Source organism: Acanthopagrus latus, chromosome 11, assembly GCF_904848185.1.
Source record: "Acanthopagrus latus isolate v.2019 chromosome 11, fAcaLat1.1, whole genome shotgun sequence".
Classification (NCBI taxonomy): domain Eukaryota; kingdom Metazoa; phylum Chordata; class Actinopteri; order Spariformes; family Sparidae; genus Acanthopagrus; species Acanthopagrus latus.
In genome coordinates, this window is record NC_051049.1 from 11,031,681 (window position 1) to 11,057,999 (window position 26,319).

At 42.5% G+C, this 26,319-nt stretch overlaps 3 protein-coding genes and 1 long non-coding RNA gene across 4 annotated transcripts; 2 read left to right on the forward strand and 2 right to left on the reverse strand.

The window, feature by feature from the left end:
* Positions 1–136: 136 nt before the first annotated feature.
* Positions 137–9,114, forward strand: peak3 (PEAK family member 3). Its single transcript, XM_037115969.1, has 5 exons — positions 137–188; positions 5,773–5,896; positions 6,239–6,375; positions 6,687–7,240; positions 7,588–9,114. Coding segments are annotated over exons 1-5 (1,845 nt in total). The 5' UTR covers positions 137–187; the 3' UTR covers positions 8,617–9,114.
* Positions 9,115–10,299: 1,185 nt separating this feature from the next.
* Positions 10,300–16,149, reverse strand: oaz1a (ornithine decarboxylase antizyme 1a). The gene is given in 6 exon segments (XM_037115078.1): positions 10,300–10,954; positions 11,429–11,514; positions 11,863–12,038; positions 12,597–12,683; positions 12,685–12,751; positions 15,961–16,149. Coding segments are annotated over 6 exon segments (666 nt in total). The 5' UTR covers positions 16,080–16,149; the 3' UTR covers positions 10,300–10,823.
* Positions 16,150–16,250: 101 nt separating this feature from the next.
* On the forward strand, positions 16,251–19,401 carry LOC119028807. Its single transcript, XR_005077804.1, has 6 exons — positions 16,251–16,470; positions 16,744–16,944; positions 17,194–17,241; positions 17,380–17,514; positions 18,217–18,293; positions 19,178–19,401. It is a non-coding gene; the product is annotated as an uncharacterized LOC119028807 (long non-coding RNA).
* On the reverse strand, positions 19,359–22,931 carry amh (anti-Mullerian hormone). The gene is made up of 7 exons (XM_037115076.1): positions 22,736–22,931; positions 22,350–22,610; positions 22,110–22,279; positions 21,904–22,015; positions 21,730–21,829; positions 21,222–21,640; positions 19,359–20,147 (listed from the first exon to the last, which is right to left on the reverse strand). Exons 1-7 carry the CDS (start codon positions 22,854–22,856, stop codon positions 19,726–19,728), a joined length of 1,605 nt encoding a protein of 534 aa, XP_036970971.1. The 5' UTR covers positions 22,857–22,931; the 3' UTR covers positions 19,359–19,725.
* Positions 22,932–26,319: the final 3,388 nt, after the last annotated feature.

Here is a 26,319-nt window from a genome sequence, read left to right on the forward strand (position 1 = left end):
CTATGCTGTTTTCTGCCTGTTCTCCAAAGTGACTTACAGTCATTCATATATACATTCAGTCACTGATGGCGGTGGCTGCCAACCAGCACAGTTGGCAGTTTGGGGTTCAGCATCTTGCCCAAGGACAATTCGACATGCAGACCAGGGGAATCGAGCCAGCGACCTTCCAATAACACAGCCTGCCTGCAGTGAGTCTTCTCTCCTTTCTTTTAGCAATGAACTCCATATATATATAATATACTCCATGACAGAATAATATACACTTATTATATTGTATACAATAACATTTTAGTCAGTTGTCCATATTTAAAGTTAAATTTAACTCAAACAAGCTGACAGTAGACAGTGACTTGTAGTAACACTGGTATGGTCCTTTAAACATGCTGACACTGTCTGTTACTGCACCAAGTGTATGTATTTTTTATGCGGCTCCTTCATGTCCACTACATTTCCAGAGGGACAAATTAATAAGTAATCTTGACATTTCAGCACTTAGTCCTCATATGATATTGATCAAACAAAATGTAGACAACTTGCATAATATATAATATATAGTGCACAAAACCACCATTTTGATGTGCAGAGATCTGTAGGGTACTGTACAAGCATTTGGTAGCCTGTAGCCTTTCATTTGATTGTAGGCCTCAACTCTTTATTTGACATTAATTAACATTTGTTCCAAATTAACCTATAATGTTTGTGAGAACTCATGTGTAATAAGGTCTCAAATTCTTACAGAGAGAATGTAAGATTCATCTTAAAGGAAAATGGCAAACTCTCCTGAGTCTTAGCTTCTCACAAGTGTAGATTTGTTTCTTGACAGTGAATGGAAGCCAAAGTGTTGATTATATTAAATATCTCTGGGAAGTTGGTGGGACAAATCAAACAATTTTAAGACAGTATTATCTTTGGCTTTAGGAAGGGACGATGGAAATTATTCATAATTTTCAGACATTTTTTAGAGAAAATGACCAGAAGATTGATTGTTACTGAAGAAAGTCAACAGTTCCTGACAAATAGAAAAGCAGCCTGAAACCATTGAACCATGAAATGGGTGAAAGCGACATGGATGAAATTCAGGCTGCATCTGTCATGTAACCACATTGGCTCTGAGATTCAGGGAGATGCTGCACCTCTGTCTGCTCCTTAGCATATGAAGAGGTTTAAGAGAGAGGCTGTTTATTATGCTCCCATACTTGAGTTCCCGAATTGGTAACCATTTCCGCCTCTGGCTTTCGTCACATGTACGCATCTGTTGATGCATTTGGTGGCGGTAGTGGAGAAGTAGAGAAGTATAAAAGCTGCCAGTCATCGCTCCCTTTTTGTCGGTCTTGTGTGCAAAGTAATCGAAAGACATCCAGTGATGGATAAGAACTCGGTCACACGGACGTTCAGCATTGGAGCCGTCTGCAGTAGAACCAAAGAGTCCGATGATTTCTACTTATCACGCAGGCACAGCAGCGCAGGGATCCGTGCACTCCTGTGGGCCACCAGCAGTGCAAAGTCCCTCGGGTGTTCAATAGGATCGGACTTTCAGACAAGCCGAGATAACCTTTGCCCAAATATCCTGACACCTGACAGCATCCCACAGTTCACTATACCGAGTCTGTCTGTGCAGAACAGCTTAAGATCATTGGACAAAGAGACAGAAGAGGATTATGCAGAGTCAGAGGAAGGCTTAGGGAGTTCTTCGACTGAGCCCGAGCCATCTCCATCTCCGTATGCTTCTCCAGCCTGCTCTACGCTCTCATCATCCACATCATCCTCAGGCTTTGGTTTGGTTCTGTCGGACCGCAGGGCTGAGCGGAGCGTCTCAGACCCCTTTACCCAGAGAAGATCTCTTCCTCAGAGGGAGGGGTCCTATCCTCGCTCCTACACCGAGGCCCAGCACTGCCTGGACCCTGCCAGCAGAGCCGCCTTCTCTCTGCCGCACCTAACCAAAGTCACAACTCCGTATGGCTTCATCACTTTGAGCCAGAGCCCACAGATGGCGAGTGAGGAGGCTCTTCTCTGCCAAGCTGGGCTGCGGCGCTTAAACAGGGACGAAGAGACTGCAAGCTGTCTTAGCAAAGCTCCAGGTACGAGGACAGTAGACACAAACAAAGGCAACTCTCGCCTGTCGGGGAACAAGAAGGGGCCGTCTAAAGACTCAAACGGCTCACAGAGTAATGGGTCAGTAAAGGCAGCGATAGACGCTTCTGCTGCCTCCTCCAACAACGCTGCAGTTTCATCCTCCTCAACACCAAGACACCCAGACAGCAAGTGCAAACGACGCTTCTACGAGGTTATCAAGAAACACTTCACCTCCCGCCGTTAGGAAGATGACATCCCTCATATGCAACAACGCAAAATGTCCAATCCAACTTAAGAAACAATCTTTCTCTTGTGATGACAAAAATGTAACAGTTCATGTCACTAAAAAAAAAATAAACCAACATAAACAGACTGCTGCCATATCTTGTGTCTTATGTTCAAGTCTTTCAAAGTCATATTGTATTTGAATGTTCCTGTCTGTTGTGTAGAGGGTCATATTTAAGAGCAGAGAGAAAACTTCACATCGGTCTTGTGGTTAAGGTTAATGAATTCCTCGACCGCTTTCATGATCTTAAATATCACTCCCTCGCCAGCTGTCTGCTCCTCTTCCGCCCCCGGTTGAATTCATCTTTATTGTTCCCACAGTAACCCTGAACTGCCTGTCCTGCAGTATCCAGTGTGTGCTGATGTGTCCCTCAGGCAGAGAAACTAAGCCGCTCTCCTTAGCATATGAAGAGCTCCAGTGGAGAGGTCCTTAATGATGGTCCACAAATGCATCCTTATAGCCTACGTACTCAACTCTCCCACACATGAATATTTAGTGGGTAAATATCATTATGATGCAGATCAATCTGCTCTATGCAGAGGGTGAGGATAATACGAAAGTTAGTCCCCGAGTAGAAGAATAGATCACGGTGATCTAAATTTATAATCACTCCCCCTTTTTTTTTTTTTTTTTTTGTTTAGATGCATGACATAAGTTCTTCTACATGAATGCTCTGAGGGAAATATGGGTTTCCACTTTCGTTCGAGTAATTCAGTCACTTTATAGCAGGGCGCCCCAAAGTAGGGCCTGTTCCACCAAAATAGAACGGAACTCAGTAGATATCTCCACAACAGCCCAACACTCCCTTTTGATTCAACAAAGCTTAATCCAAAATCAAACTCTTATTGTGTACCTCCCATCACTGCTTCACCATAATTATCGCTCACCAGCTGTATGATCCTTATCAAATTCTACTCACTCATAGACACCAGCCAACTAAATATGCCAGATTTTTTATTCATGCATTATTCCCTGAAAAATTAATGAAAGCGTCTAAAGACAGTGAGAAAGTAATCCCTAGATCCGTCCCTTCATCTGCACCGGCGCCAAAAGTTAATGGGGCCTATTCTGGGCCAAGATCCGTCCTCCATCCAAGTTTCACGGAAATCTGTTAAGTAGTTTTTGTGTAATCCTGATGACAAACCAACAAACAGACAGACACAGTTGAAAACATAACCTTCTTGGTGGCGGTATAGATAAATACAGTGAAATTCAAAGATGTACATAGATGTTTATGCAATTTATTTTTCCGATGGTCTAGCACTAAGTTTCAGTTTTGGCTGCAAAATATAGGAAGCAGGAATACCCTAATTAAAATAAGGTTGATGATTTAAGTTTGAACACGCACAGACAGGAAACATGCAGAACAGGACAAGCGTCCGGTCCCATACGCCATGCTTTATCCCCAAATTCATCTGTAAGTTACATTCAGGTGAGGAACATTTCTCAATATATTTGATATGTCTGTCCATCATGCAGGCGGCAGCAGTGTTTGACCAGCCACATGCACAAGCTCCTTTTCCAGCTCCTAATTAGGCTGTTGTACATGTGGTAATACGCTGGTGTTCACATCATTGTCGGCCACAGCGTGTTTCCACAGCAGCATCATGTTTTTAAATGAGATGGTGACTGTTACAAGCTAAATATAACAGAAATCATACTGAAGAACAGTTTGAGAGGCAACAGGCCCTTGGACATGTGACGCATCGTGGGACAGGAGTACGTCAGCAGCACACACTCTGCCTCAAGAACACACTCTAGGTCGCACGAAAGCATGAATAATGACTGCACTCAGATATTACAATATAGTAACATGCATACATTGGCACTGCATGCATCCAAAATTGGTCACTATGGGCAGTTTTTGATACTGATATGGTTTTTCCTCAGTGGCATTGTGGCGTGAGACCTCATTTTCTTTGTGTTGATGCACATTGTTATTTATGGTCAAGGTGATTTGTAGGCTGCCTCTCCACACATGCATTTATAATAGCATTTGTTTTCTTGTGGTGGAAATGCTGATCAGTCCATCGCTTTGGTCCAGAGTAGAATATCTCAACAACTGCAGGACGGACTGCCATGAAAATTGTACAGACATTCATGCTCCCCAGAGGATGAATCCAGTTACCACATATCCGCATGGCTGCCATTTCTCTCTGACGTCATTCAGACGCTGGGATAATGTTACCCAGCTCTGGTTCATGTTGCAAGTCCTATAAAAACAGGGAATCTGATTAATTGCTATCATTTCACCGATTCCAGATTGATCGGCAACAGAAACGACAAGCACTATGGATGAAATTCTAGCGCCATCGTCAGGTCAAAGTTTTTACCTGTCATATTTTTTCAGCTGTACTGTGTTTATTGCTGAGTAGACACTAATGTGAAACCAATTGGCTGAATGAACATTAAGCCTGCCAAACATCAGAATATAAGCATTGTCATTTTAAGCAAATTAGCATGCTATTGTTAGCATGTAGCGCAAATAACTGCTGTACCCTAATACAGCCTCACAGAGCCGCTAGCATGTGGTGTCCGAGTTTAGTTTGGTTGTAAATAACAGCCAATCCTGATTATCTGACTTCTGACATCAAAACTATCACCATACTGGCCTCCAGCTCGTCTCATTACAGTGTTTCTAAACAAGCATGCATTGCTGAAGCGTCATTGAGCAAGACACCTGTCAGTTTTTCTTTTTTATGATTATTACAAAACAAGTTACTAAGTTTGCTTCTGCTTTCCTCAAGTCCACAGCTTTGATGTCTGTCACATTGTGTGATGCTCCCTAAAAGAAATATTCCTTTCCATGTCATCATTTATAAGGCACAGAGAGCTTCAAGAGCTGTCTGACCATAAATATTTGTTCAAAATGTCCCAGTTGTGCGAGATCTGGATATCATAAACCACCTGTCTGGTAGCTGCTCAAACATTCTACCTTCCCTTTAAGTCAGTGAAAGCAAGAGCTCTAACAAGCAAGCACCAGGCTCTGAAGTGGGCATTGCACGCGTAAAGCCTCAAACTGCATCATCCCAAAGAGAAAGGTTCACGCTGAGGCCTCTCATAGCGAATGTAGATCATCTGCAACTGAGAGAAAAGAGAGAAACAAGTGTGCATATCGCAGGAGAATGGGGGCTCTGCTGCAACTGCTCTTCCCCATTCTGTCAAGTTGAGGTTAGCTCAGAGAGCAGTTTTGCCCTCATAACAAGACACAACTTTTTCCGGTCCCAACCTCAAGCCCTGACGATTAGTGCAAATGATAATGAGAGCAGAAAACTCACGAGAAAAACATGCAACTACGCGGACCGAGAAGAGAAGTGAGAGGGGGAGTGACTGATGCAGATGGGACGTCTTTCAGAGAGGCGCTGAGTTAGACACCTGTGAGCCTCACAGACACTGTTGCTCTGTGACGGCAGTGAGCTGTGAGAGCGGTGGAGGAGCAGGGTTGAGGCGGTGTAAACTTTGTAGACTGCTGATGGCTTCTGGTCCTGTGAGCCGAGCGGAGGAACAGCCACCAGCGCTGCCCGTCAAACAGCACAGGTAAGACCAACAGACATGATATTTTGACCGTGTTTCATAGATCACATTCGAAGCTAATGATTGTTACAAATTCTTTACCAAAAGATCCTAAATGTTTGGGACACAAGTGGATTGCACGGGTATTTTAAGTACAGTTGAAATCATTTAAAAACATGCACAAACAAATCTTGTTCAAACTTTCAGGGACACTTGTTGCAGACACAAACTTTCCACACGAGAATAGTTGCAGTCTGGTGATGCACTGTGCATATATTCATGCTAGAAGGGTAAAGACTTGTGGGTTTTTTTGTGTGTGTGTGTGTGTGTGTGTGTGTGTGTGTGTGTGTGTGCGCTCTCACACAGGAGTCGCGCCAGTGTGGAGTCTGACTGTGTTATACTCAGCCCTGTTGGATTCCAGCATCAAAACTACGCATACAACGACGTCTTCCCTGAGCCCACTGATTGTCATGCAGCCCAGTGCCCCATACACCAGCGCTACGGTAGGTCTGCAGACTGATGAGGTGAGGTCAAGCGATGGAAAGACATCGCATGTACTCAAAACAACTCGAAAAGCTAGTGTATGCCGAGTCAGTGCAATGGGAAAGGACATAATTATACTATAATGGGTGGTTCACTCTACACGGTTCGTGTTTCGCGTGAGAACTGAAAAAGAGGAAATAACCGTCTGAAACTCTTACTTTCAGTAACAAATGATATTCAGACAGTGACTTGGCAAACCACTGATGACTCCAAAGTGTTGCAGGCTCATTGCTCCTGCTCCAAACTGAATCCCTCTCACTGTGTTGCTCAGATCCCTCCCAGCACCAGGTGAGATTCTTCTCTGATGGCACCCCACCGCCCGTTCCAAGGAAGAAGTTAGCTCGCACCCTCTCCCTCCCGGGCTTCAGTGCACCTCCACAGTCTCCACTGACTCCATTTTCTCCAAGACAACCTCATAACTTTGACAACCCCCTGTACATGCTGGCACCAATACCCGACACCTATTTCCACGAGGAGATGGAAGAGTTCCAAGCAGTCACAGGCAGTCCTGGGCCCTTACTGGCCTTCTCCCAGCTGTCTTTTGACACCCCAGACGAACACCTGCCCTACCTCTTCAGCAGCTTCGACGACCAGAGGGCTGTCTTCCAGGGGATTCAGCATCGCCATCTCCTCTTCCTGAGAAGCATGGCACAGAGCGTGGATGCTGGGATCCTGCTGCAGGGTGAGGCCGCAGAGAGAGACGCCAGCTCATACCAGCCTCAGGATTTCCTGCTGTGTGAGGGCAGCGAGCCAAAGCACATTGGAGACGCCGTTTACTACAGTCTGCACAGCCCCAAGCTCCCAGGGAGGGTTCTTGGTTTAAGGGTAATGCAACAGTATGTTCTGTGTGATAATGCATGAAGTCCAAAGTGTTTTCTGTTGTATACTGTGCTCCGGTGTAGTTGAAACCGTGTGCAAGACAAAGAAAGTGTGGTGTTCATGTTGCACACGGCAACCGTACAAACACGATCTTTATCACGTTGCCAACTGTGACTCTGACTTGCGGTGCTAGAAACACTTCCTCTGAACTGTCATCAGGTGACACAGCTGCAACAGGAAGGCTAGATATTTTTTTTTTCCTCATATTGAACACGTTGTTGCAATGCAAGGGTTTCTTGAAAATGAGTTTGGTTTCATGAACTTCATGAACCGTTCTCTGTCTTTCTGTGCAGGTACACAAGCAGACCGATGACGCTGCCTCGGCTCACACCAAACGCCAGCCATCACACGTCAACGTGCAAGATGTTATCGCTCGTTTCCAACTGAGCAGGAATGATTCCAGTCTCACACAAACTCAACCAGGCTGCATCACTGCCACAGCACCAGGGGGAGGCAGCAGTGAGAGCAATAATCTGCCTTCGGTTCAGTCTCTCCTCCAGAAGGGTCAGTCGGTGAGCATTGAGAGAGACCTGCCACGCGCCACTCTGGAGGACTTTGTTCAGTATAGCATCTCGCTGCAGAGCACAGATTGTTTGGATTACGACAGACAGGTGTGTGTTCTGCTGCTGCAGGTATTAACGGGCTCACTGCATCTGTACAATATCAGTGCCTCTGCACCTGAGCTCAGACCCCTGGAGATCTTTTTAGTGTGGCCCAACACAGAGAAGAAAGAGGCAGGAAACAAGCAGGGACAGGACGCTTCTCAGAAGGAGGCAATGGATTGGGAAAAGATGGAGAGAAAAGGAAAGATCCTGACGTTATGGAGGACGCTTGGTTCCCCTCGTGTGGTGTTAACGCCGCAATCGTCTGCTCTCCCTGTACCTCACCCCTTCATCCACATTAAATCCCAGATTGGGGCCTTAATAAAATACTGCCTCCATTCACAGGAGAGCCTGACATCTCTGGACTCAACTCAGTCCAAGTCCCCGTACCGAGTCGGGCTTCTTCATCTGGCCTCTCTGCTCCAGAGTGAGAGCAGCGGGCCTCAGATGGCCGACACGGTGGCCATGTTTCAGGTGCTCCTCTGGGGGCCACGTGTCCAGCTCTTTGACCGCAGACGCCCTATGACCACCGCCGTACACAACTGGCTGGCAGTCAAGCGAGCCCTGCTGGTGATGAAGTTGGCAGAGAGAGGGCTGGTCCAGGATCAGTCTGCTGTGGATTGGGAGGACTGCATGTGCCTGAAGTTCCTGTCATTCGCTGACCCAGAGACAGTCGTGAGTGCGACCAGTCAGCTGTGGCTCGCTCTGAACGTGGACTGACATTTACCGTAGAAATGAAATCATTCCTGTGAAAACTCCTGGATGTTTGCGGTCCAGCACAGCAGGTTGTAAACTTGTCAGCCTGCATCAGAAATACACTACTGACGTGTATGATTTCCCAAATATTAAGATGTTAGCTGACTGCTTTTCATTCTGTGAAGTTAACACAACAAAATGCTGCACTTTAAATGATTCCACATCTTGCTTTGATAATGTAACATTGTAAGTCCTTGAAAACTAATTTTGTCAATCAGCTAATCTTGTACAAAATATTTAATGCCATTGATTACGTCACAAGAGATTTCTGTTATTCGCTGTGCTTGCCAGTCTGAAGTGGGCAGCACTCACTCAGAAAAAGATGAAGTTAAATTCTTCCATCCACCAATCAGGATTTAGTAACATTTAAATCAGATGTGAATGGATAGTCGACAGCACTTCACAGTTCAGGGGGAAATACTGTACTTGTACGGTTTTTGACTGTTAAACTCTTAATAAAAATGACCTTTGCTTACTTTTTCTATGAACTGTTATGCTATAAAAACTTGAAAACAGGTTTTGAGGGCTGTAAGACACCTACCGCCTAAATAATGTGTGCTAAGGTTACGGTGCTTATTAGTCCCCGCCGACACAACTGTAGGATGTTGGTGAAGGTGAAAAAAATAGTGGGCCACTGCAGGTCTCCACGTGCATCAGAGGACATGCTTTTCACACCTATTAGGAGTCACTATCAAATGGACAATAGTGCCGACATGCATGCACAGAAGTGTGAAAGTAAGGTGAGGTTTGAACTTCACACGATTTCTGTTTTCGTTCTTCACACGTTTGGGTTTTTTTTGTTCCGGACTAGTTGTACGATGGGCTGAAACTAACAGAGGTGAGAACGTTGACCCCATGACACACTTTCGGTGACGTTTGCATAATGATGCAGAAATGTAAAAAACATGTAAATGAATTAGGGTCAAATTTTAAAATAATACATAATTTATAAGTATATATGTATAAATAAAACACATTAGAAATTCATATAATACATATACAAATACATATATACAAATAAAGAGAGAAAATACTCATATACGTGAATAAAATAACTTGAATGGGACATGAAATTGGGTAAACTAGGTAAATAGAGGCAACAATAAGAGCAATTGTTATAATATATAAATAGGTGTTTACATGTATTTTTTACATAATTTTTGGTGTGCATAATTGCATATTTATCTATTGAGATATTTATTCATTTGAGATTTTGGCAGACTTGGCCCTCCTCATACTAGCCCCGGCCTCAAGCTAGGGCTGAAGACTTAATTTAAATAACCCAAAAAAAAAAAACCTAACCCACATGAAGATACAATTTTTTTGAAAGGTAAATGTGTGACAGAACATCTGTAATGTACCATGGTGCTGTGGAGGTCTTGTTCTTCAGATCTAAGTTTGGTACAAACCCAACAAATTTCACATCATCATGATTTTAATGGGTTTTTCAATTAAAATGTTTTTTTTTGTTTTTTTTTTTTAACAATTTCACCACAGGATTTTTTTATTTTTTTTACCATTAACATGCAGCCATACTTAAAGCGTGAAAACCTTTTTATACACGTCACACAACACATCATATGGCCTTGTTCCTTGCAAGTATACTGACACCTTAATCCTTACATGCTGAGACAAAAACGACAGATGTCACTCTCTAAGGTGAGCACTTTATTTAGTACAGTTACAACATGCAGATATCTATCAAGTGAATCAAAGAATCAAATGAAAATCATGCACACGTTAAAAAAAATCAATATAAACAGGAGAATCAAATGATAATCACTATGAAACACACCTTCTTACATAAGTATGATGAATTTATCATAAATATTACACTGTGGAGATGATCATCAGGGTGTTCGGGGAGAGTGAAGAGGAGGTCAGCACTACACATCATGGAAAGTAATACAGTGGCGAGGACACATTGCCCGGATATTATGTGGGCGTTTTGCTTTACATTCCTGGTATATTAACATCTTACCCTAGTGCAAATAGCATTGAAACACAGCACATCGTAGGTAAAGGTAAAACAAACACTAAAGGAACCTGTGACACGAAAACCTCAACTGTAATTTATCTGGTGGATCATATTCATTTCCAAAGAAATCATAAATATGTGTGGGTATGGACTGAAATAAGAACAACAAACATTTGTAACTGCTCAGCGTCATTTAATCATCGTCAGAGGAGTCTCGCTCGATGCTGTAAGCCATGAAGAAAGCGTCAGGGCGGGAGGGGACAAGGGGATGACCCGGTCTCACAATCTCAAAGCCCAGGAAACTGAATGTACGCAGCAGGGAGGCTGAAGGGGGAGAAGACGAGAACACAATGTAAATCTCTGAGACTTACGTACTGAGCAGGATATAAAACACAACTGAGACAAAACTTTCTATAACTAATTCATGTCTTGACGTGTTGTAAATACTGGGGATCTAAATACACAAAAAGAAGAAGAAGGACAACCATACACAATTTTAAAAAATCCATGTAGGAACATCCTGTCTTTGCATCTACAGGTCGCATTTGGAGTGAAGCGTACCTGAAACAGTATCCGTACAATCTGCCATAAAAACTAGCGACTGAATGTTTGTGCGGTCGATCTCCTAAACGATGCATAACAAGGCACTAAATACAAAAAATACTTTGTACGTCTGTATAAGAATGACAAAATTTATTCAGAGAGAATTTTCCCTGACATCTGCTAAACCGATCGGGTGGTTTAAATATAAATGTTGCTATAACAGTTTTTATGAAACCCTGACAGGAAAAGTCTCACCTCTATCGTCACGGTTCTTGTGGAAACAGATGAAGACGTGATCAACCTGCAGCTGCTCTTCTGCAAATTCCAGCAGAAGGGCAAAACTAAAGAAACAGAGCAGACAAAAAGTGTTCATGTTTTAAAGGAGGGATGTTAATGAATTTCAGAAGCAAATAATTATTCATGATGGTTCAAGGACAGCGATGTCACCCATACCCATGCTTAAAATAAGATTTTAACAAACATTAACTAAAGTTGTAAGAACTGTAACTTGACTTTAGAAAAGACGTGTTTTATTTTGATACGACAGCTCATCTCTGATACAAATGAATACATTCAGATTCATGTGTTTTATTTAACTATCATCTTCTTTTTCCCATCAGTTCACCATTAAAAGTCAAACTGCAAACATTTCTTTAATTAATCACTGACAAATTGTTTTTCCCACTGACCTGTCTTTGCTGCCCTCGGGCAAAGTTCCAGGGGGGATTTCAACATAAAGGTTCCTTCCTTTCAGTGCCGCCCTCCAGACGCAGTGCTTGCCTTCGGAGCGACGGGGCTCAAAGAGCAAGAACCGCACTCTGCTGTTGGCAGGGGGAGGCTCCTCAAGAACCAGCAACTGAGTATCCTGAGAATAGAGAGGAAATGTATGACCCACAAGAAAAAACATCCACAAATGACACCAAGAATAAAGTTCATGTGTAGTACATGTGGCAGTTAAGATGTTGAAAACAGACTGACTATTGAAAAGGATAATATAAAATTTCCAAATATGAAATGAGAAAAATGAAATTTTGAGCCTGATCATGTGACAAACAATTGCAGCTGTGCCAAATGGGAGAAATGAATAAATAAAAGCATCAATGCTGGTGCCACAGACGTATCTTTATCACTGATGTTCTGATCAACGGTCTTATAGTGTAACTAGCAGAATGTACTGATCTGTCACTCTGATCAAGATAACATTAGGCACCTTACAGTTTTGCAGCACAACAACAGCTCAACTTAAGTAAGAGAATGATAAGATTCAGAAATGCTGAATTGCAATCACAACTTTGTGTTTGTCTCTTCCTGTCGATACGTTTGTCTTTCTGTAGTGTTAGCCCAGGGTAGGTCTACCCTGCTAAAACACACTCCCACCAAGTCAGTTCACTGTAGAATACATATAAAAAGCAGCTTAACTTACAGAATAGAATATCTTAGCTGAAAGATTGCGATCCCGCTGGTCATTCCCTCGCCCACCTGGGATCTTCAGGGGTGGGAGAGGGGCATCAGGAGCACCACAGAGGCCCCGGACACGGGTTACTGCAACAGCGGGAGCACCTCCTGGGATTGGAGATACTGTAGGGCGACATAAACACACACACAGACGGAGCCATCATAAGTGGGGTATTCACTGGAGGTTCGGCTTCAAATCTCTGAATATAAACTGCAAGCTTTGCGCGCATCGTACTATTCAGTAACTCATCACTGAGATCACTGTTAAACAGTTGCTAAGGTTGAGGCACAGATCAAATCGGTAACTTTTCTCACCTCAGGGAGACGTCTGCATGAGATGAAAGTTAAACATTTGAGGGCACTGACTGACAGGAAGTCTGAGCGGTTTATGTGTACCAAATCACTGACAACATGACACAATTATGTGTGTCAACTCTCAGTAAAAAATTTACTAAAACCCCCCGAAACAAAGTCTTCCCATTCCAGAAAAACGTCATGATTCTCATCACTGTCCCCTGTGGAAAAATTCACTGTTCATATCTGACGAGACACTAAACTTCCTAAAAACAGATCTACAGTCTGCCTTGGTTTCTGTGAGATAGCATTAAGCTTGTCACATGATTCTTAGCAGCAGTCTGCCAGATGAGCGGCCTGTTTGTCTAACCATTCGCCCTACTTTGGTCCTGCACTAGCCACTTTGCTCCAGTTTGCAACAGAGTGGGACAAAACCCTGTTTAACAAGTGCGATTGGTCATTTCAATGGAGGCACCAGTCAATGTTCTCTATAGAATTAGCTTGGCTCACTTGTGCGGCTGCATACATTTGCAATGTGGAGAGTAAGCCTATTCTCAAAGCTCCAATCGGGAACATAACCCATAAACGTCAGCGCTGCACATGCACTCAGACATGCACAGATGCTCTCTTACGCAAATGCCACTGCTGTGCTAAATGTGGAGCAGATGTGTGAAAACAAAATGAGAACCATTGTCACTCCCATCGCTGTGGGTAAGCAAGTCAATATACAATGTACAACCCATTGCTTGATCTTGCAAGGCAATTGAGATCATAAACTAAGACAGGTCCTCACCAAATCCAATTAAGAGATGAAGTTAAATGGCCATAACCATCACCACCTTTTTGTAAAAGGCTTTCAATCAACGTATCTGTTCAGTTAAAAACATTCTTTGAAATCCACATGTCGAAAGGTGAGAGCAATGCACAGTCATGTCCTCGTCATATGAACGAATGGTCTCTTGAGTCTCTGCTTAAATAAGAGTACCACTGCCGTGAATTGATTTCACGTAAAATAGACAACTCATCTCTATGAGAGTGTCATAATGTGAGGTCATGTTATTCTACTTTCTCTGGTTAATTCTTTTATTTGGGGGTAGTAGGATCATGGTAGAACAGGTTTACATACTTAAAAAACACATTATGCGGTGCATCGCTGCAGCAGCCCTTTACACACTGTGTCTTGAATGCTCTGTTTTAGCTACAAGCAAGCTGTGGCACAGCCATCTATTTTATTAAATATATACATAAATATATCTACATTTATATAATGCCTGTTACATAGTGATGCACAAAAGTTACAGAGGGTGTTTTAGGCACTGCAAGAGCAGCATTTTCTATGGGAGAGAGTAACTTCCCTTGGCGCCAACTTTGGGCCTTTTCACTTTGCAGATCTTTTACATGGACAAAAATGCTCTATAACAGAATAAAGGAAAGGAAAAAACCCAACAAGAAAAATAGAACCTCTTTAAGAGTCTGTGCCTCAGATAATGTAACATGCTGTTATACCAGCGTCATACCAAAAAAAGAGAACAGGATCAGTAGCTCTGAGGGAATTGTTCCCAAAACTTGCTTAACTCCAATAAAAAGCTTGTGGCACTAACGACTGAAAATACCTCACTGAAACTCTCCATACACAATCTTTAACAATAACCATCACTTGAGCCCTTAATAAAAGCGTCTATTATGTTACCGCGAACAGAAACGTCTCACAATAATAATGCATCTATAGAACAAACAACCAGCTCGTGTAGAATATGTCATCATTGGACTCAATAGTGCCCATACCACCCCCCTTCGCAGTGCAGTGGAAATTTCCTACGACTGCTTCACAACAGTGTAACGTTAGAGCGAGGAAAACAGCCTCGACCAAGATCATGTCGGAGCACGACCGAGGTGTAATCACCCCCCAGGCTAATCGCTTACTAGTTACAAAATTATGAGCGTATTTCCTGGCATCTAACCTTCTGTTCACATTTCCAGTCAATTCCCACATTTAACTGGATGTGAACCAACAAACAAGCCGTCTCAGGAATCCATTGGCTGGTGAATCCCCCCGCAATGGTTAATGCAAAACGGAGTTGGATTAACGTACGTCACATGGGTTATTTAAATGTTGATCTATCTCGAATGATTGCTCCCATTTTAATAACAACAAACTGGATCGGTCCTTTTCGACAAGTTGCAGGACGTCAAGGTTAAGTTGGATCTGAGCCCGAGGGCAAAATGTGGAGGAAAAAAAAACAAACCGTGAAGCCACAATTGTCAACTCAGTCACCCTTACAACGATGTTTGATTACCAAGTATACATAGTCTAATACATATTTAACGTCCTGTGTAATTCCCACATGAGCTAACTGATTAATCTGTTAAGTACAACCAAAATATTGTGGTGTTATTGCCACCGATTGTTTTCACCGCGACACCGAGAATATGAAAACATCGGTGATATAACGGCTAGCCGTTAGCTACAGCGGCTAGCAGTCTGCGTCTGCGCTGACATTCATATTAACACCGAAATACTCACTTAACCAAATAAGAAATATGTCTCAATATATTTACATTAAGCAAGATAAAATAAACAAGAAGCCAAGTCGTTTTTAGAAATGGCAAGGTCGACTTGTTACGTTGGCTAGCTTAGCTAGTAGCTAACGTGTTTCTATTGCGTTTCACATATTAGCTTGTGCGTTAGCTTAGCCAGCTATCTGGAACACAGATAAACAGCGACGTTGACATTTTGTGTATTTGCTTGAACGCCGATGTTCAGTCAATGTCCTACAAATGAGTTACACGTCTGTATTTCAGGGTGATTTATTTAAGACGCTTACTGAAAAGGTATTAATCCAAACGCGCTTCACAATGTATTTTCTGGAAGCGTCAAATGAAACAAACAGCGCTGTTATGTAAACAAGACAACACGGGGAATAGCGCTAGCCACTCCAGGACATACACCGTATCTCTTCGCTAGGCCGCGGTTTTTAAACCCTAGCCTGGCGTGCTAAATTAGCTCATAACAATTCACAACGACGACAACGACATACCTTTCACTTTCAGGTTTATTACTGGATTGCTCAATAACAGGCATCTCGGATAAGTTTCTCTCTTTTTCTCTCACAAAACAATGACTATTCAAAATCGTCTGTAGGTTAGATTTAACCATCCGGCCAGCGTCAACACCAGCAGCTCGCTCTGTCCTCTCCTCTCCGCTAATGCCGAGCTAACGGAGCAGGCAGGCTGCGGTGTTTGTCAGGGGCGGGGCCTGCTCACCGTGACGTAGCCATGTGAAGACGCAGTTAATGAGCCATTTCTTTTAATAAACCTGTCAGTGCTGATGTTTTATTGTAACACTAGTATTACTGATGCATTCACATGTAACAGTACAGTAACAGTATTTTACAATTAAATCTTAAAGCTAAATCTAACTACTTTAAATGCTGTTACAGTAGGTGGTGTTTGATTTCTAACACTGCCATACTCATTGTTTTTTTGTTTTTATTATATAAAAGCTTAATTTGTAAAATTGTAACTTTAAGTCTCAAATGAAGCAAAAGGTATAGTATTTCCCCCTGGAAAGTAATAGAGTAGAAAAAAATGCAAATACTCAAGTGAAGTGCAAGGAGTAAATGTACACACTAAACACACTGGTGTAAAAGTGTATACAATTATACATGTATTTGTGTTATGTAAATAGTGTATACTGTGGATCAAGTGATTATTGCATAAGATATTCATTCAGGCAAAATGCACTGAGTCACATTCCATCACTAACATTATCTCAGTGTTTCATTATTTTATCCCATCTGGCATCTCATCTCTCTTATCAGTGGACCAGTAGCTAAGAGGCCAGTAACACTTGTGACTGACTGCAAGCATGTAAGTATCATCTGTGCCTGTCAGTCAAGGCACAGAGCAGCCCGGTGCAGGGTGTGTATAACTGCCCTGTTGCCAGCAGAGCAGGAATCACCATCAACACAACATTAACATTCACTTCAGCGGTGAGACAAAACCCAAGAGCGTCACATCAGGTAGGTTTCCATGTTGTCTGTAGTGGGTTTCATATGAAACTGAACTGAGCCTCTTTAAATCAAATATTGTTTTTCAACTAGCTGCAGGTGCCTATTTTAAGCGGACTGGTGTGTGACATACAGTCGGCTACAGTCTGAAAGACTGTGCAAATGGTAGTACGGACATAAATAGTCTATAAAAGTTGATTCTGTGCACGATGAACACACACTTTTCTTCATCTTAGCTTCATTTTTGGATTCAACTTTAAGCCTACAGGTCTTCAGGAGCAGGAGTTGGGACATCTGAAAACATCACAAGTGAGAAACCCGTCAGCCCTAAACAAACGATTAAGTGTATACTATGGCAGCTATTACGTGCATCTGACCTGCGTGTGTGTGTGTGTGTGTGTGTGTGTGTGTGTGTGTGTGTGTGTGTGTGTGTGTGCATGTCTGTAGTGTCTTACGACAGGATTCTGTCCATCGAAAACTTGAGTGATGTTCCAAATCCTTGGAAGGGATTCACTATGAACCGCTGCATAGTGCTGGCGCTGGTCGTGCTGCTTGTCAGCTCGAGTGTACATGAAGTTCATGGTGAGTGCTGTTCTCATGTCACATTACATACAGACAGTAACATACACTTGAGATTAGAAAGATAAGTTAGGATGACAGATATGATGTGAATCTAATGTCGGCTGTGTTAAATTACTAAATATCGTATGTTTGCTTCTAGCAATACTTTCAACCTTAGTTTATTTCTATATCATTCTTTATATGGCTGATATGTTTACTTAAAGGGACATTTTAACTAACTATCTAACCCTTTACACATTAAAGAGTGTGTACTGCTTGACGACTGTATATGTGACAAAAGTAGTTTAAAGACTTTTGTGGCTCCAAAGGAAGCTGCATCTAAACTGATAAACTGCTGTCAGTGATGTCACTCAGTGGCTAAATTGATTTGTGGGTAATGTAGGCACCAGGTTGTACTCCTGTAACACTGTGGGACTCATTATGGAGAGTTTAACAAACAAAATCAAAACTGATACAGCAGAATCATAGATATCGACATTATACCCACATATTCTTCTACCCACCAATGTGGTGCCTACATTACCCACAATGCAACTATCAGGCCATTTAAGAAACTACATGCAGCCATAGTTTTCTTTATACTATACTGGCAGTCAAACTCCCCAAGACCTGTAAACACACTCCCCCCTTTTAAGTCTGTTTCTTCTGTGTCATCTAAATCAACAAGATTTGAGTGTATTTAACGTTTTCTTGTTTTTTTAGAAGCTGTGGATTATTTTGTGGAGGAGACAGGCATCAGGTCTTTCATTGGGAGTCTGCAGGATGGATCAATATTTCAGGTACTGTCTATGTAGCCTTTGATTTCAAGTAGGTTTTTGTGGCATTAATGATAGTGTTTTGTTTTTTTTAATTTTAGATCATTTGCAGGATGAAAATGGGATCAGTTGCAGCCCTGCAGCTGAACCAGTTAGCACTATATTAACAATATGTTTCTGAATCCTTTTTCTCATCAATCTCATGAAGATTGAGAGAAACGGGTGTAAAATCTGGAAATAAAGAGACCATATTTGAATTTGCAAATGCCCACGTATAACCAGCTCAGTACAGGGATGAGCACTAACACCATGGTCCACCCTCATTTCTATTTTACTGAAGTCAACCCCTCTACTGCCCACTTTTCAGAATGACTCCCTTGGGTTTCAAATAATCCACCCATCTTTTTGAGAGGGAAGGGAGGGATGGAAGCTGGATGATCAGTGGGGCCAGAGCCACAACAGACATTGGCCATCGGCCAGAAACTCTAGCAGTGCCCCTGATTGCAGATTAAGATGTGTAAATGCCATCTAACATGTCACAAGAACCATCCCCATTGGTCCCAATTTATTATGATTGCTTAATCAGTTTTATGGAAACCTTTTTACTGTCTTGAAGCCATCAAGGTGCTTTCTGTGGTAGTGACGGTGGAGCAGCTCTAAGATGTCTGTAGATGGCATCATCACCACAATTTGTCTCTCTGCGCAACCGTTAAACAGCAGATTTGAACCAAATACAATCCGAAATAGTTTTTATGTAATCACTGTATTTAAGGAGCAGATTTTCCTTAAAATGTCAAATGTAATCCTTGGAGTGACTGTATCATAAAGTGGGTGGATTTGTACAGATGTTTGTGGTTGTATGTGTGTTTGAATCCAGCTGCGTGTTGTGTCCTGCTCTCTGCCTGCAGATTTCCATATGGGACAGTTTCATGGGCTGGTGGGGATCTGAAGAAGTCGGAGCGATAAGAAGAAGAAAAAAGCCGATGGGCGCCAAAGTGACCCTGAAACCCAAAATCAAAGAGTGATTCGCACACAGCTGTTTAAAGCATTAAATGTCACAACAACAGGTTTCTGAATAAAGAAACAGTCTCAATGTACTTTGCATTTAATAATAAACAGATACAGAATGTTACATTTAATCCAATTTGTCTGTATTGTACAATGTTAGTTCATTTCCCACCATGTTGCAATTTAGCCTTTTAAGAGGTTTGCCCCTATTAAACAAAAACTTCTAAGACAATAAAAGCAAAACCTTTACATGCAGAGAGAGATTATTTCCAATCTTAGAATGAAAAAGATTTTTATTTTGGATTACAGTTTGTTTCAATAAACTTGCTCATCCCCTTTAAATAAAACACTACACCTACAGGGACCTCTGTCGGTTAACATGTGCCTCTAGTACCATTAATACAGTGTGAATAAATAATAATAAGGACATAAGAACGCTCTCGCAGCTTCAGCGGCATCCACACTCCTTCACCACCACATTTTCAAAAGGCCTGACTTGAGTCAGATCTTCATTGAAGTCCACCACCTCCAGGGCTTCGTAGGCCACAGGCACACAGCATGGCGGCCGCTCATCAGCACTCCTACTCGCCGCCCTCTCACTCTCAATGTGGGAGTTGAGCAGGACGGCGTGGTTGGTGGGATTAACCAGTGGGACAGAACACGTGCCTTGGCAGTTGTCAATGTTGGCAGTGTTTGGAGCCAAAAGATGCCTTTCAAGGGACACAGTGAGGCTCCGCAGTCCACATATGTTGGCTCCCCCGGGGCTGCTGGGGCCGGCTCTGGCTGTCCGCTGTCCTCTCTTCAACACGTATGTACGAGCCACTGTCTGGAGGGCCTTCAGCAGGAGAAACGCACGGTACTGGCTCTCTCCTGTTCTATGCAGAAGAGGAAACAGAAATATCAGTTAACTAGAAGAACCGCGTGGCGGTTATATGCCTCCGCTTTTAAGTAGGTAAGGCTCCTATGAAAGTTACAATATGGTACAAGGTCACTGTGAGCTCACAATATTTAAGGTTGTAGCACTTTTTGACTTCCAAAAGCGAATCGGTTCACCCTCGAGTCAAAGCGTGAGTTCTCTCAATTCATTCTTGAAATATTGACCTTGACCTTTGACCTCCAAAATGTAATCCGTTTATCCATGAGTCCAAGTGGACCTATGTACCAAATTTGAAGAAACTCCCCTCAAGGCAATCTTGAGATTGCAATGACATTGAGGCTGCAATGACCTTTGACCTTGGACCACCAAAATCTAATCAGTCAGTGTATCAGTGTATACAGATATTCGTGCCAAATATAACGAAATTCCCTCATGGCGTTCTTCAGCTTTCGCGTTCACAAGACGTGAGGTTCCAGTGACCTTTGACCTCAGCTGAGTCCAAGTGTGGGTTTGTGCCAGATTTGATGAAAATCCCTCAAGGTGTTCTTGAGATATCAGTTCATGAGACAGGGGGGTTGCTGTGACCTTTGACCTTTGACCTCCAAAATTGAATCAGGTCATCCTTGAGTCAGAGTGGACATTTGTGCAACCACTAAATAAAAACCCCCGAAAGCGTTCACGAGATATCACGTTCACAAAAACACAGATGACTCATAATGCCTCCGGTCCTATTGTCGGCAAAAATGATAATACAACATCTTGATACTAAGAACATCCGTGTTTGTTTGTCAGATGTGCTCATGCAAATACTATTTTACCTCTACAAGCAAAGGAGTTACTGTAGTTTTTGTAGTAGTTGCCATGGGTTTTAATTTAAATCAACCATAACATTCATTATTATATGCTTTTTTAAAAATATAAATAATACGTTTTTAAAAATCCATGTTTGGAACGTGACAGGGCTGTCAATTAAGGGGTTACTTAAGTTCACTTGACAGGGCTGTGAGGGTGCATATGACTAAAGAGTTTGGGAACAGTTGCTTCAGGACACTGTTGACACACATCACCTGTTGCCGGTTCCTCCTTGGGAAAGGCGCTGAGTTCTCTGAGCCTCCCCAGCCTCTCTGTGGCTCTGTGACCAACATCCTCCTCCCTTATTACCTCCGTTATCTGCATCACAGTCTGCTCCAGCCTCTGCCCGAGCTCCTCCGCCAGTGCAGGAGACAGGGCCAGCTCTCTACGATGCACCTGAGACACGGAGCAGCAGGTAGAGAAGGAGAAAATGGTGAGGGCCGAGGAGTTGATCAGTCCCGCCAGCAGGGTTTCGCTGGAGGACACGCCCAGTGTGAGGGGAGGCATGGACTGTAAGGAGGTCAGCTGCAGCGGAGGAGACTCAGGCTGGCCCCGAGGCATGACATCACCCAGGAACCGCTTCAGCTCACAGAGGAAGGAGGAGGTCTGCGAAGAACCTGAACCATGAACGTGTCTGAGGAATAGAGTAAAAGGGTGTTACCGAGCACCGCTCTGACAGTAATCTGGTAATATTTAAACAGGGAACATGAGAGCTGAGGCTACCTTGTATCAGTTCCTCTTCCCCCCGAGAAAAGCAGAAGTGGAATCAGGCTGATGCTACTTCCTGATTTTCCACCAGTAAGGACGTCTCTTAACCTTTGCTCTGAAAAGACAGGAAATGTGTCACATGCTTTCAGCGTGAACAAGACATTATATCTCACTCATGTCATCTCTTACTCATATCAGGGGATTTCGTGTCAGCAGAAATCCTCCAGTTCTGGTGAGCGTTGTCCTCTGATGCCTTTCCCGTCAGCACCATGTACTGTGTTTCCCCTGAAATGCACACAGGCTAGAGGAGACAGCGACAGGAAGACCACAGAAACGGTTTAAGAACTCCGGGATGGTTTCAATTCCCGCGTTACTCACACCAGACCTTTCTTTACCTGTGTGTTAGGCTGCAGGGACTGACTAGTAAACATGATGTCCAGATTTCCACCGCTGAGGGGACTTTTAAATGCCAAGAGCAGCACAGGCTTCCGCTCGAGCAAAGGTGACTGCGGGAGGTCAAAGGTCAACTTTAGGGCTCCTCTCTCATCTTCCTCCAACAGGTGCACTGATGGAGAACACACGCTGTTAGATAAACAAGATTTAAACAAAAATGATCGCAATCAGAGTACAGTTACCTGCAGCTGGATGCAAAGCCTCCAAACCATTTCTGCTTGCTTCGTTAGTGAGCTCGAGTAGGACCGAGCCTGACGGATCACCAGTCGCTGTGCAGATTCCAAACAAGGTCAAACTGCGGTTTGTGAGTTCGCCGCCATTCCCCACGGCTTCACGCAATGCCGCCAATATATTATCCACAAAGCACGGCTCATGATGAGGCGCATGATTTTTAATTTCCAAACCATCTCCGGTCTCTGTGGAGCTCGCTGCATGGTGATCTCCTTTGATTCAATTAGAAAAACATCAAATCACATTACATGGCTAGAGGCAGGAACTGCATGCAAACAATCCATTTTTTTTTTTGCACAGATCACATAAACTTCCAGAGGTTTCCTAGGTTCCCGACCTGTCATCTCGGGGTCGTGGGCCGGGATCAGCGGCTGTCCGTGTGAGACGTGCAGGGCCACGGAGAGCCTGGTCCAGCAGAGCATCAAGGCTCCACAGTAGAAGACATCCACACCTAACATGCTGCACTGTCTGTCTGTTTGTTGCTCTGTCTGTGTGGTCGGACGTTTTCGCAATTTGAGGGGTTGTTATGAATGGGTCAAGCTCATGAGGATGGGAGTTGTATCCTCCCACCATCCATTCTCACTAACACTGGAACACACTGCCAAAATAGGAAAGAAATGCCAAAAGCAGAAAAAACATTCATCCTTGATCTGGACTGTTTGATACGTTTTCTGCCTCGAAAGGTGCTTCTTTTTTCACCTCCAGAAGGCCGTTGTGGACACACACACACACACACACACACACACACACACACACACACACACCGTCTCTTTATGTAGATCCATGGAGTTGAGTTCAGATATTGCAGGGAGGGTTCATGATTATCATAGCTTTATCATTCCAGTTAGATATAGAAGACAAGGTCAGGTTTCTTCGCTGAAATTCAAATAACTAAACTGCACAGGGAGGAAAAATCAGTGAAAAGTACAGTCGAGAAAAAACTGAGCTTGCACTTCAACTGAAGCACACGCTTGAAGTGCAGAACTAAAATTGGTGTGCATGCCGATGACAAAACACATACAGTTTAAGGTCTGATTTAAATCTCTTTAAATTATTATTGTACTATTGTTAACACACGGTCTGTTGTGCTGCTGCATCAGTCGGCTTTCTCCCACACTGGATCAGTAAAGGTGCATCTTGTCTGTTAGGACAGTCGAGCATCTTCTTCAAGGTGGTTTTAAGGAATAGTTCAACATTTTGGGAAATACACTTATTCGCTGTCGTGCTGAGCATTACATGAGAAGATCGATACCCCTCTTATGCATTGCGAATGAGCCAGGAGATGCTTAGCTTAGCTTAGCATGAAGGGGAAACTGCTTCCTGACCTGATTAATGTGTACTGACCTGCATACGAGTACTTCATGTTGCATGCAGATACTACTCTGTCACTACATTGTGCTTTTAACTTTTTTTTTTGGTCTCTCATGGCCTTTTTTTTCCACGGGAAACCAGATAGGAGAGCGTAGGATGACAGGCAGCAAATGGCCACAGGTCAGATTCAAACCCTGGGCCACTGCAGCGAGGACGTAGCCTCTGTGCACGGGGTGTGCACTCTACCAGCTGAGCTACTGTGGCACCCACATTGCGCCTTGAACATTGACTCTTAATCTATCACTGTGGCTTCTGTCATCTGCCTGTGCTTTCTCACCGGGTATTGAACCGCAGGGTAAATTAGTCTACCAGCACTTCTAAACTGAACACAACTTGTGGCTTCATTTGGAGGAACTATTTCTTGTCTTCCTGTCACTGTGGGGATAACCATGTTTTTTGCACCTCGCTGTTTTGTGCAGTTAAATGAACAAGAAAAAAATACGATAATTAGCAGGCTTTGGAGGTGATGGTAGGCTGATTTTGTTACCTTTTGACTGAGCCAGGCTCGCTGCTTCCAGCTGTTCTTTGTTCAAACTTAAAAGCTAAAAAGCACAGAAGCTCCTTTCTCCCACAGAAAACACTGCTCCTGAATGTCTTGTCAGTAGTCCTGCCTCTAATTCAGTGATTCACAGACAAATGTATTTAGCACAGTTGCTCTGTTGTTGTTAGCGGTGCTGGCTCAGGCATGTGTGAGCTGGCCAATCAGAGCAGACTTGATACTCACGAGGAGGGGCCTTACAGAGACAGGAGCTAAAACAACATTTCAGACAAAGCGGGAAGAAGAGAGGCGGACAGTGTGACGTGTTTTTGAGCATTTAAGCATGTAAACCTGTCCTAGGAGTAGCCAAAAATTAGCATTATATGTCTCCTTTAATAGACAGACCAAGTATATTAGTTAATTTCTTGTCAAAAATATGTCATTACATTCATAAATCACAATCACAATCCCCTCAGCAGTGAGATAACGGGTCTTGTTTGTAGACGATTTTCATTTGCTCGATTGGCATGTTTGTTTTTATTTCTTATTACAAGGATTTACTTGTATCACTTATTATCACTCATTTACGTATTTGTTTCTAGAGCCTGGATGAAACAATACCCTTCAGAGCAGATATCCTATGAATGTGTATAATATATCTGTTCTCATTTATGCTGGAAGGGAGTCAACACTGAACGGCAACAAGTAACAGATCGCATGAATGGATCTGATTCCTTTCAAAGAGCCGTCCCTCCCGTCGCTGCTCGCACAGCTGCAGGCTTGTTTTGCACACAGTCAAGGTCTCGGGGTGGTTTAGCAGCCATGTATCCCAAGAGATAAGGCCAAGGCTTAAACTTGTACACCACAAATCCTCAGGAATGACATGAAATTATCTAATGGCTCCAACGTGTTATCAATACCAGCAGTGTTTCTAGGAAATTCCCTTTGCAGGTACCCCATCATCTCCGTTTCTCACAGACAGCAACATGAGGTTGTTTCTGTATGTTTGTGCTGTGGGAATCAGGGCTCATGTGGAACAGCAATTTAAACCTGTAACAATTTGGAGTTAGTCTATATATATATATATATATATATATACACTCAGAGGTGGAACACTGAAAGAATCTCTATTTAGTAGTGAAGATACTGTGGCCGCCATGTTGGGAGTATTTAGACTGCTTCAGTGTCTTCAGATGTTGATAAAAAAAAAAAAAAAAAACTATTGTGGAGATTTTCACATTTTGTTCCGGCTCAGCGGCTTCACCACACAGGCTTGATGCTGAGAACATTTCCAGGCATTTTTGAGGAAAAACAACAGAGAGAAAAAAAAAACACAAATTAAAATAATAGAATGAACAAATGACAATATAAAAATATATAAAATAATGTGTATGAAATAAATATATATGGATAAATAAAAAATGAGAAGATAAAAAAATTAAACTATAAAATTTATTTTATTTGAACGTATTTTTCTCTATATTTTTGTGTAATTCTTTATTATCATTATTTTTTAATTCCTCCTGATAGTTGTCTTTTTTTTTTTTTTCATGGACCTCCTAAGACTCCACATGTAACACAACAAGTTCACAATTTCTTGAATGTTCATACCAACGTAGTTTGAAATACATCAGTGGTTTTAAAACTCTATTCTATAAAGAATTCAAGATATTTTACAATGTGTCTAAAAAACATGACCAGTATAGTCATATATTATGAGTGTTACTTCTAAATAGAATCAAAGTGAAAATAAGTGATTACACTTTTTGCTCGGGACCCCCCTCATTCATATGGTGGACAATTTTTTTTATATTATATATACAGACTTAAAGCTTGTTATAATGACCATGTAAGTCTTTTATACTCCTGACATCACGTTTTTTCTCATCATCATCATCATCATCATCATCGTCATCGTCATCATCGTATCATATAAAGTCATGATAGGTTTAAACCTGTTTTGTGAAATTACACAAAAGTCATACTTTAGTAAAGATAAATGTGTTGAAAAAAATGCTCTTCAACACTGTATACTATGGGTCAGCCAATTATTGGACCCAATTTCTGATTTT